General features: G+C 39.1%; 2 protein-coding genes across 5 annotated transcripts in view; both read right to left on the bottom strand.

Annotated features, from left to right (window-relative positions):
- Positions 1-12482, bottom strand: part of LOC137006201 (gastrula zinc finger protein XlCGF57.1-like) — a 703714-nt gene that overhangs the window by 317179 nt on the left and 374053 nt on the right. The gene's annotated exons all lie outside the window — the stretch shown is intronic.
- LOC137005906 (NACHT, LRR and PYD domains-containing protein 12-like) overlaps positions 1-12482 on the bottom strand; it is an 85819-nt gene that overhangs the window by 50320 nt on the left and 23017 nt on the right. For 3 of the 4 annotated variants that reach the window (XM_067366480.1, XM_067366479.1, XM_067366481.1), the window contains one exon: positions 1917-2027. In XM_067366480.1, the coding sequence (XP_067222581.1) occupies positions 1917-2027 (111 nt within the window). Of the gene's footprint in view, positions 1-1916; positions 2028-3672; positions 4535-12482 lie in introns of those variants that run through there. The other variant, XM_067366483.1, reaches the window with a different exon arrangement.

Genomic DNA, 12482 nt, shown 5'->3' with positions numbered 1-12482 from the left:
ACCGATAATGAAACCTTTTGCTGCGGACAGCTCAGAGATAACATCAACCTCACTGACCATTGTTAATTCCTTATAGTGCTTGTCGGCTTGATTTGGTAGCTAGCAATTAATGTTAGTTAGTCCTTGTATTTTTGTTTATTTATTTAGTGGAGTTTAGTTAAGGCGCCGCGCCGAAGTTTTCGGTTTTGTTTCTACATTTTATTTTTGGTAGTTAGTTTAGGGGCGTGGGCGCTAGTTAGTGGGTTTTGTTTTGATTATTTCTTTTCTTTGGCGACATCCTCGTCTTTTTCTTACTTTCAATGAGTTTATGTCTTACTTGTGTTGACTTATTTCTACCGTGTTAATAAATATCGGATATTAATTGCATCCCTTGTTGTTTGGTCTGTTCCTCCCCACACCGCAACAGCTGCATCTCATTTAATTGTTGCGGTCATTCCATTTAACAACTTTAAGCACGTAACACCAATAATTCCAAATTATGTTAATTTTCCCGATTGAATTGTCACAGGTTTCAAAATTGCATTCTGCAAACAGTAAGGTGGAAATCCATGCTGCATTTGTTGAAATTCATTGCTAAAGGTTTGATTGTGGCAGATTTAGTCACACAAATAGTACAAGTGGCTTGTGAAGAAACAAAGACTGGCTGTACGTCACATTCATTGAAGCAGAATTTTGCTGTGGAAATCGCTAAACTCCAGCACACACGTTAAATTTTCAGATCATCAGCACTTCTTCCGCATTTGAAGAAAGCGTGTGCACAGAGTTGCCAGATTGCACAGATTAAGTAAAACACAGGTGTGGGGGAGGAATTAGGATTAGGGGTGGGGTTAAGATTAGGCAATCTTCGAGGGGGGTATTAATTTGGCAGGGGGTCGAAATTCGGCACAACACCAGGAAGACAGTATATCCTTTTAAAGGAAAAGCTCTAAAGGGATAGTTCACCCAAAAATGAAAATGTGATGTTTATCTGCTTACCCCCAGAGCATCCAAGGTGTAGGTGACTTTGTTTCTTCAGTAGAACACAAATGATGATTTTTAACTCCAACCGCTGCAGTCTGTCAGTCTTATAATGCGAGTCAGCAGGAACTTGGACTATAAGAGTAAATAAAACACGACAGACAAATCCAAATTAAACCCTGCGGCTCGTGACGACACATTGATGTCCTAAGACACGAAACGATCGGTTTGTGTGAGAAACCAAACAGTATTTATATAATTTTTTACCTCTAAAACACCACAATGTCCAACTGCATTCATCACTCGATTCGTGAGGTCTGAATGCGCTCTGACAACAGCAGTGATGTCTCGCGCATATACTTTAATGAGTGTCAGACATCACTTCCGCTGTCAGAGCACGATCAGACATCACCAAGCGAATGCTGAAGGCAGTTGGACATAGTGGTGTATTAGAGATAAAAAATGATATAAATACTGTTCGGTTTCTCACACAAGAAACTCGTGTCTTAGGACATCAGTGTGTCGTCACGAGCCGCATGGTTTAATTTGGACTTTTCTAAGCAAGTTTTATTTACTCTTATAGTAGAAGTTCCCATCCACTAGCATTATTTGACTGAGCGGTTGGAGTTAAAAATCATCATTTGTGTTCTACTGAAGAAACAAAGACACCTACACCTTGGATGCCCTGGGGGTAAGCAGATAAACATCAAATTTTCATTTTTGGGTGAACTATCCCTTTAAGCTCTTTGAATCTGGCAACCACAAGCATATCCCAAAGAAAAACACGTTTTCAGGATAAATAATGAGTGGGCCAATATCGTGATGATTATTTGAAATCAATCGAATGAAGCAGATATCGTTATCACAATTAAAATACGATTAATCGTGCAGTCCTAAAATAAGTGTCTCAATCTAGTTTCACTACAGCAGGAAACTCACTAAATAATGGTGATAATCACCTGGGATCAGAGGTCACTGGTCCATCACTGAATTCAGGAGGAACTATGGATCGACTGCTCTTCATAGACGCACAACTGGGTTGAGGAGATGTTGCTCTCTGACTCCCCCTGCTGGAGACACAAAGATATAATAATAATAATAATAATAATAATTCATACACATGTACACTGTAATAAACACAATACTGTTAGTTCAGATGTTCTTTTGTATAAGTCAGTCGTTTAGCTGTGTCCTTAATTACTGAATTACACTTTAAATGTAAGTACTGAGTTTCAACTTGAATAATGTAATGATACACATGAAAGAAACACAAAATACATACAGTATATACATAGCAGTTCAAACGTTGACTTGTATCTTACTAAAATGTGATTTTATATAGTATATAGTTTTTATTCATCATTATGTACATAAATGGACCGTGGTGAACATATTTAGATGGATTTTCAACCCTGTTTTGTTTTTAGGCAGTTGAATATAATAAATTCCAGTACAAACGTTACTGTCTCTCGTCAACGGCAGCAACATATTCAAAAGTAAAACACAACATACACAGTAGAGCGACAGTAATATTAATGCAGAATCATCATGTATAAAAACCCTGAGAAGGAGTTTTTTTCTGCAGAATACATTCCTTTACTTTTACTCTTCATTCCTTCATACTGTCGTGAAACCCCAAAACACATTTTCTGAGATGTGAAAAGATACAGGCTGCACATCACTGAAAACACTACAAGTCGAAGTATTGTCACTGAATCCTCCGGAGCATGTGATTGGCTGCTCGGGCTGGAGAGGCACAAATCTATGTCACCCGGTTCTGAGCGTTTCTCTGCATTTATTCATGATGATGAACTCTTTTAACCCAATCACTGCTCTGCATTATGCATGAGAATTCAAATAACATGTAACAACATGTGGAGCACAGATTCAGCGTGGAACACTGTGATGAGTTTAACAACACTCACAACACAGATCAAAAATAATATTCTGACTGGAGTAAAGTGTGTTTCAAGTTTACTCTCGTGCAGTGATGGGAATAACGGCTTTATAAATAAACTGTTACTAACGACATTTCTTTTTTCGGCCACTCAGCCACTGTCAGGGTTATACCTGTTTTGTTTTTGATGTGTTTTCCTGTTCAGGGGCCCGTTTTTCGTATGTCGCTAACTTGTTCGGTTCTTCAATGCTCATCCTGGACTTGCTATCATAGCAACAGGTCCGTAAGCTTAAACCTGATCTTCGTCTACCCGATGCTTGAGAGGTGTGTGTCGCCACAGCAATCTATTCCTCTGTGTATTCCTGTTCAAAAAGGTAGGGAAGGGCGAAAAACTCATCTTCTCCTCGAAGTTCAAAATCGTCCGACATTGTTGTTTTACCTTTTTTTGTAAACGGTGTTTGACATAGTATTTGCACGTTAAAATTGTAAACACCGACTCTGTACTTCCATCTACGTCAAGCGCGACCTTTTCAATGTAATTGCGTATTATGTGACGTCACGAATGCGCATCGCAGAACAAGGGGAGCATTTGTGCTTATAAAACTTAAACTTTTTTATTTTTTTTAAATGACTGATCGTCTCACTAGATAAGACCCTTATTCCTCGTCTGGTATCGTTTAAAGCCCTTTGAAGCTGTGCCCCTCATTGATAAGACGCGTTGCCATTGATAAGACGCGTGCACGCAGACTGCCTGGCACCACTGTACAAAGGCCTCTAGAGACAAAAACATCGCCCCAACATGACAGTTCATTTTGTACCTTAGCAAAAGGTTTTAGCTCCTCGGGCATCCGTGCTGGCCATCCCGAGTGTATATATGTGCACAGTTTTGTTCGTGTGGGGTCACACTTGGACTCCCTCTGCAACTGCTCCAGGGAGACTGGTTCTTGCAGAGGTGTGTGGAGCATCTGAATGAGGTCTGACTCCATGTCATCATTTCCTGGCGAGGCTGCTGGTGTGGGTGCATCAATTGATCGAGATAATAGATCAGCAACCACGTTGTCCCTCCCTGGCGTGAACTTGAGTTGGTAGTCATACTGCCTTAGACACTCACCCCACCTGTGCAGATGCAGAGGTTTATGACCTGAGCCACAGTCTGACAAAAGTGTGGTCAGAGCCTGATGATCTGTGCGGAGGGTGAAATGCCGACCATAGAGGAAGAGATGCCATCTTTCAGTTGCCCAGACACAAGCAAGGGCCTCGCATTCACCTACAGAGTAGCGCTGTTCCGTGGGGTCAAAGATCTGGAGGCAAATGCTACAGGTCTTTCCACTCCGTCCTGCATCTGCGACAGCACTGCTCCCAGTGCCAGTGTGGAGGCATCGCAGGTGACAATAGGCTGACTGTCGGGATTGAAGTGAGCTAGGACAGGAGGTGTGGTAAGCTGGGACTTTAGTGTTCGAAACGGCCTCGGAGCACACACTAGTCCAGTTCCATGGCTCTTCTTTCTTTAGTAACTGCCGAAGGGGTGCCGTGGTTTGGGAGTACTGAGGCATTAAACGAAGGCAATAGGCTGTCATGCCCAGAAATGAGGCCACCTGGGAGGTGGAGTTGGGCTCTGGGATTCTGTGTATCGCCTCAATATTTGACTGAAGAGGGGCGATGCCCCTAGACATTAGGCGGTACCCCACAAAGTCTATGGCTGAGGCTGCAAAAGTGCATTTCTCTCCATTCAACGTAAGGTTATGTGCCATGAGAGCACTGGCCACCCTGCTGAGATGGTCGTTATGGGTCTGGGCATCTGGCGCATGGACTACTATATCATCCAGGAATACTGCAACTCCAGGAATTCCAGCCAAGATGGTGGTCATTACCTTTTGAAAGCAACTGGGGGCGGAGCTTAGGCCAAACGGCATACGAGTATCGAAATACCCCAGCGTGTGTGTGACGAATGCTGTGAGGTCTCTGCTAGAAGGGTGAAGCGGCACCTGCAGATAACCTTGGCGCAGGTCTAGTTTTGAGAAGACTGTCGAACCATAGAAGTAAGCGGTCAGCTCCTCAGCTGTGGGTAAAGCCGAGTTCAGACTGCACGATTTTAGCCCCGATTTTGGCTCGCCGACAGGTTTTGGGAAATCGCCGACAAATGCCCGAAATCACAGGCAAATCGGTGCTTGTTCACGCGAGTGACAATCACGCAGTGTGAATGAGCAAAGATGCGATCTGAGAGAATCACCCATGAGATTTTTGGCATGCTAAATATCTGGACCTGTCGGCGATTCAAAATCCTGCTGTGTGAAAAGTGTTCTGACTGAAAACTGCATCGGCGATGACCGACAGCCAATGAGAGAGCAAGATACAGAGCAGTTCGGGGAGGAGTTATAGACCACAATATCAGCAAGCATGGCTTCATTCACATAAACATTACAATTCTAGCAAACGGAACAAACATTTGCTTGACCATCCGCAACAGCAGCACATTGAAAAGTTATGTATTTACCTCCAACTCTCGTTGCAGAACACACAATCCACAGTCTCCCCAACCATTTCCTCCTCCATATTCTTATTTTATTTTTCTTGTTTTCGCTGCAAATCAGCGCACAGGCAATTCGTATTGCAAGCTTCTTGCGGACTACCATTTTTAATAATAATAATAACAACTCCGGTCTTGCACGCGTGATATCGTGTTGTTTCCTTGTCACATCTCGTGTGGTTGAAAGTTTGCGTGCAAGACAGAGTTGTCGGCGATTCTTTCTATTGTAAAGTCATGCAGTGTGAAACCTTCTGTCGCTGATCCATCCTGCAGTTTGAACACAGCAGCGACTGAATGCTGGCCAAGATAGTCATGCAGGGCACGATTTTCAAAGCAGTCGGGTCACTGTTCTTTTCACAGTCTGAACTCGGCATAAGGGGTACTTGTCTGGGATAACCACCTTATTTACAAAGCGCAGGTCAACACAGACTCGTATTCCTCCCAGTTTTTTTTTTTTGCAATGACCAGGTTAGAAATCCAGGGGGACGCATTGACTGGCTCAACTCCCATGTCCAGTATCATCTGAAGTTCTGCAGTTACTTCCTCCCACAAGGCTAGGCGAATTCTGCGCAGGGGCTGTATGACCGGCGGCACACCAGGGTCAACCAAAGGCCTATGGGTGAATGTTTTAAGGCAGCCTAGTCCGTCGAACAGCGATGGCCATCTCTGTTGCCAGGTGGAGGTGACATGGTGGATATAAGAGCCCTTTTCATCTCGAAGTGTGAATCCCAAGCTTGTAAATAGATCAAGTCCCAGAAGGTTGGCTCCCCACTCAGTTATGTAAAAAGGAAATGATGGCAGATGTTTAGAGCCGTAACGTACTGAGACCCGGAGAACGCAGAGCATCACAATCTTGGAGCTGTTGTAACCACAGAGGGAGGTGCAGGGCTGCTGTAAGAAATGGCAGATGTGAGAAAAAATTGTGATATGTACTGGCATTAAGCAAGGATGCTGCTGCTCCCGTATCCATCAGGAGTGGAAGGCTCACCTCTTTCAGCAGCACAGTACATGTCCTAAAAAGCTGCCTGGCCAGCTGATACATGCCTGTATCAGTGGTAGAACACAACAGTAACTATAACTAATTACTTTTTTAAAGTAATGTGCCCAACACTGCTCTAGTGCTCTAAACATGAACCAGCACTGTGTATTTTTACTCACCAGCATATTTTTAATCACGTCTTCTTCAAATGAAGTATACATGCAAATATAAAAGACAGTTATACAGCCATAAGTCTGATCATGAACACGATGACATGAGGAATTATTCTGAACACAGAAGACAATGATGTAGAATGTAATTTAAAGAACATTGGACAAAAATGTAACTATGCCTTTATTCTTTCTGTGTTAAACCTGTTTAAATTGGTTTGTTCAGAGACTGTGGTGCGTATAAATATAAACGTCATTAGACCTTTTAAATGTTCTTTCATGTTTTTCCATCATTCTTGGGAGTTGTTTTAAAATCACTCAGTTCGCTTTCTCTCTCCTGTGGACACGCAGCCTGAATGACTGAGCATGTCCTCCATCAGGTTAAGTCATTATTGAAAAAAATTTGTTTGCCATGTCCAAAGAGTAATGTTTTCGTAATATCCTTTCAATGTTTAAAGATACTGATTTGGGATTTTCCTTAGTTGTCAGTTATAATCATCAAAATTAAAAGAAATAAACATTTGAAATATATCAGTCTGTGTGTAATGAATGAATATAATATACAAGTTTCACTTTTTGAATGGAATTAGTGAAATAAATCAACTTTTTGATGATATTCTAATTATATGACCAGCACCTGTATTTACAGCCTGGATCAAATTGTGGTTTTGGTCTATACTGCTAATTTTGTACTTCATGACAACTCTGAGGGGGGTGAATTTTTTTTATAACTCATCCGTTTAAATTAAATTAAGCCTTAAAGGGTTAGTTCACCCAAAAATGAAAATTCTGTCATTTATTACTCACCCTCATGCCGTTCCACACCCGTAAGACCTTCGACTTATAAGACTTATATAGTGATGGCCAATTTCTTTGGCCATCTTGGTCAATTTCTACTTCACAAAATAGTGTTTTTCTCTGAGGCATGGTAAAGCATGGAACTCGCAAAAAAATTTGATTCAAACAATAAGACTAAACATGTTGAGTTATATAAAAATAATTAGCTTTCTGTCTATTAAAACATGTAATATATTAAAGCATCTTTGGTGTTTCCATGGTTTCTACAAAATAAAACCGGAAACCGAGGGTAACGCGGGTATGACGCCATTGACAGGCGGCTCCTCACACGTCCCGCAGCCTTGGTTAAAATTGCAATTCTCACGATTTACAAATAATTGGAAACATTTGGGATATTGTAAGTACTCAAGTGAACAAAATATATAACAGTGGCCTAGTGGTTTTTGGATATTTTACTGCAAAAATTTTACATTTTGTAGCTTTAAAGTTCTGCATAATTAAGGGCGTGGCCACTGGAGTGACAGGTTTGTCACCGCTGTCTGTGAGCCGTCATGTTACCTCAGCTAATTCCAGCCACTGAATTTGGCATCTCTCTGCCATATTTGTGCTCTTTTTCTGGATATATTATATACAATTATAAAATAATATGGCTTGCTGTGTTAATAGTCGAGACAGATTTGCACGCATGCGGAAGATAAACAGAAAACACGTTGTTGGATCGTGGTGGCATTGGCTTAAAATATTGTTTGTGAGATTTACTACAATGACAATGGCGGGTGAATATTAAACTCCGACAGCACTGCTTGGATATTATAACTAAAACTGCGGCACTATTTTGAAAAATTATATTTTGCCTCATTTCTTAAAGAACGATGATAGAGAGCAGATCATTCAGAAGAAATGTGATGCAAACAATGGGTAATATATCAATATTTCATGGATTTAACGCTTTTGTGGACAGCAAGTAAAGTTTTTTGTTTTTCCAATGGATAGTCATGGACATTTTACCCAAGTGCCAATCGCTATATAAACGTATGAAGTCTCAGTTTGATTTTTCGTGTTTTTATTTGCACACCTGGCACAAATTAATCACTGGTGTTGGAGCATCTATATAATAAAATAGACCGTATTGTTTTGTTGTTTTATGAACATTAATGACAAATAACCAACTGTATTTACGTGAGATACTCCACACGATGGACATTCTGACAACTATGTGTGCATTTGACCATTCAGGTGCGAGGAGAACTAGGATCGCATGCAAGAAATAGAGAGCGTGCACACGAGAAAGAGCGCTTCTGGTCTGTGTCATTCAGCGCGATTCCACCTATCCCACCTTCACTAATCGATAACGAACTGTTTGAAAGCATGCAGTTCGCAATGTGTGTATTGTCGTCATTAATTTTGAAGTATTTCCTCACCTCTGAGGTTGACATTGTTTCTGCTGCTGCCACCGGTGTCTCTGTGCACGGACAATTCTGTCGGTTACGTCACGTGAGGTATCGGTCTTTGGTATCGGGGGTATTTTTACGAGTACAAGTACTATGGCAAGCCATTTTAGCATTAAATACTCCTTCCCGTACTAGTCATAAATCAGTTTTGACTAGTCATAATTCCAGTTTCAGATATCTCTTCTGCAATTTTGACTCATATTAATTGCAATTAAGATATCTACAATGTGATTGTGACTAGTCATATTCTTCCACTGACTTCAATTGGAAAATATTTTCAGATATCTACAGATGAGTTTTGACTAGTAGAAATTGAAATTAAAGGTGCTATAGAGGATGTTTTAGACGACGGAGAAACCAAAGACTGTTAGTGAGTTTTTTAAATGAGCGCATGCGTAATTTCGAGGGAACACCTCCCAAAACTTGTGCAGGAGTATTGGAACACGAGTGTTTACCACCGGCATTCGCTGTGTCGTGTTAGTGGATTCATTATGTCGGACTCACCGCAGGTAACTCATAATCTGCAGTTGTTACTCCTGACAAAAACATTGTTATTTGAAAAATATCTGCCAAATACAGTCTGGGGAAAGTTACTGGAGCGCGCACGTCTCTCACAAGGAACGTCATGGCAGTGATTGGCTGACAGATCAGCCACAAACGATTGGCTGATGTTTTTAAGGCCCTACCTCTTTCACGGATGATGTATATTAATATTATTCCTTTCAGTGCACCTAATAAATAGTCTTTTATCAGTTAGTAAAGACAGTTTCAAGTAATATTGCAAAAATGTATAAAACAAAACATCCTCTTTAACACCTTTAAATATATCTCCAATTTGATTATGACTAGACAAAACCTAGTTAGAGATATCTCAAATTATAATTTGCACTAGTGGCGATTAAATTAGATATATGCTATCTCATTAGCCCCATAATAATTTACATTTTTGTTTTTCATTTTGTCGTAATGTTGATAAATTGTAATATCAAAGCGATTTTAAATGTTTAGGGAGGCAGGGAGGAACTCTGGGTTGTGCTGAGTCAAGTCAAGTCAAGTCAAATTTATTTATATATCAGTTAGTAAAGACTGAGGAAATGTAGTTTCACGTCACGCAAGAGCGGATATGACTAGGAGCAAGTACAATTCAGATATCTTAAAATATAATTGTGACTAGTCCAGGGGTAGGTAAGTTCGGTCCTAGAGAGCCGCTGTCCTGCAGAGTTTAGCTCCAACCCTGAAAAAAAACCTTCAGCTGCCTATAGCTTTAGTAATCCTGAAGAGCTTGATTAGCTTGTTCAGGGACCTGTTTCAATAAGAAGGTTCAACCAACTCTGAGTAGGTTGACTCGGAGTTAAGCGCGTGCACCACGACTATGAAAAGCCATCATCAATGGAGCTCCGATATTACGATTCACCATGGCAACAGCACGTGACAAAAAGACATCCGCATACTTCTGAGTCAATGCAAGTTTAGTTCTTATCACTGTTATAATATCAAAAGGTGAAAACTGGTAGAATAGTAAGTTATTGAACTAATATTTATTTTCATGGTATCCCACAAGCAAAAAAAGAAGGAAAAAATAATGCAGGATGCAATAATAAGAGTGTAAATGATTTTATCGTTATTAAACACTCATTAGGCAATTTACTTACACTTTTAGAAAATGTTCTTCATTTTTATTGAAAATAAATGCCTTTCTGATGTGATATGTGCACTGTAAAAAAAATCCCAGTAAAATTTACGGTAAAAAAACGGCAGCTGTGGTTGCCAGAACTTTACCGTAAAAAATACAGTAGCAACGTTAAAAAAAAAATCTGTTAAATTTACGTTAAAATAACATATTTCGTTAACTGATATAATGTTAATTTACCAACCTAATGAAGTACTAATATCTGTTTTGTACCTTTATAGTACACTGACAGTCACCAAACACAGTGGTGATGAGAGTCACATGATGAATCAAAGTTCATAACAAGCAGCTTTTCCACAAGCTGAGGAGGACAACACTAATATATAGAAGGTGCACACAGTGTCATTCACACACACGCTAAACACCATCATGGTGACATGCATGAAATTTTAAAAATGCAATAAACATTAATTTAACAACATTAGATGTAACATAAAACCCTAATGTACATAACTGATTAGAAAAAAATGAGAAAAACTAAGAAGAAACAGAGTTATTTCAACAAAAATATATCAAATGTGAAGTGTCACGCAGGGAATTTTACAATGAATTGTTATTTTTCACTTCCAAAAACTGTGAATTTAACAGTATTTTACCATAAAATTACATTAAATGTATCGTTAGATTTATTACAGTTATTCACCGTATATAGTACGGAAACTTTCTGTAAACCAATTGACAGTTTTTCACTGCATTTTTTACAGTGTGATGGGAAAAGGGAAAATAGCGAGCTCGGCAAAAGGCAGACTCGAACCCAGTCAATCACATCACAATTAATTCTCCAAACCCAACACATTATTGCCTACACCACTGCAGCCACTAGAACATGAGACAATTTTAACCTGGTCTGACATTGGTGGGCGGAGCTACTGTAAACTACTAAAGCTACTGTAAATATACTAAAGGCTGTACTTTAGTACTTCTTAAGATAATCTTAAGAACATCTAAGTGTACTCAACTGTGCTATTTTGAGACACCATAAATTTGAACTAAAATGTGCTTTTAACATACTACCTCTGTATTAAAAAATGTATTTAGCTACCACTTGTAGTAAGTACACTTGAACCCATCTATCATACACCTTTAAATGTACTCATCAGACATAGGAAAAACACTTATGAATTATTTGAAATATAAGAATATTATATGATAAATATATGCAAAATGTATTTGTAATGTTGTAGGCGATAAATTATAAATACATTTTGTATATATTCATTATATATTAATCTTATATTTGAAATACATTATGGCCCGGTTTCACAGACAGGGCTTAGCCTAAGCCAGGATTAGGTCTTTGTTCAGTTAGGGCATTTAAGTAGATTTTATAAACTTTCACTAGAAAAAAACATTACTGGTGTACATCTTGAGACAAAACAATGGCACTGACATATTTTAAGATATATGTGAAACCGGGGGCATAAGTCTATTTTAAAAGTGTTTGAAAGATGAGTTCAAGTGTTAACTAAATACATTTTTTTTAATACATAGATAATATGTTAAAAGCACATTTTAGTTCAAATTCATGCTGTCTCAAAATAGCACAGTTGAGTACACTTAGATGTTCTTAAGATTATGTGAAGAAGTACTAAAGTACAGCTTTTTAGTATATTAAGTAGAAAATAAGTGCACAGAAATAGAGCACTTTAAGTACATTATGGAAGTGTACTAAGTGTACTAAAATAAAGTGTATTTTACTGCACTTTTTTTCAACCTGGGTAGACACTCCAACACTTTCCGTTTGCATTAAGATTATTTTTATTACCACACTGGCAGATATTGATAATTTTACTTAAGTAAATTCGATCCCCCCAGGAAACAAGACTAAATATCTTATATCATTATCTTATATATAAAATCCATCTTGATTTAAGAATTTTTAGATATTTGTACTTGAAATAGGATGAAAAATACTCATTTTTTGCAGCATGAATGAATGAGTTAACTATTTATACATCACTTGCACTTTAAAAAGGGGGAAGAGACCGAAGGAAACTCTGGGTTTACCGAAGA

Source organism: Chanodichthys erythropterus, chromosome 3 (assembly GCF_024489055.1).
Source record: "Chanodichthys erythropterus isolate Z2021 chromosome 3, ASM2448905v1, whole genome shotgun sequence".
Taxonomy (NCBI): Eukaryota; Metazoa; Chordata; class Actinopteri; order Cypriniformes; family Xenocyprididae; genus Chanodichthys; species Chanodichthys erythropterus.
Note: the sequence above shows the minus strand (reverse complement) of the source record. Positions and strands in the feature narration are given on the sequence as shown.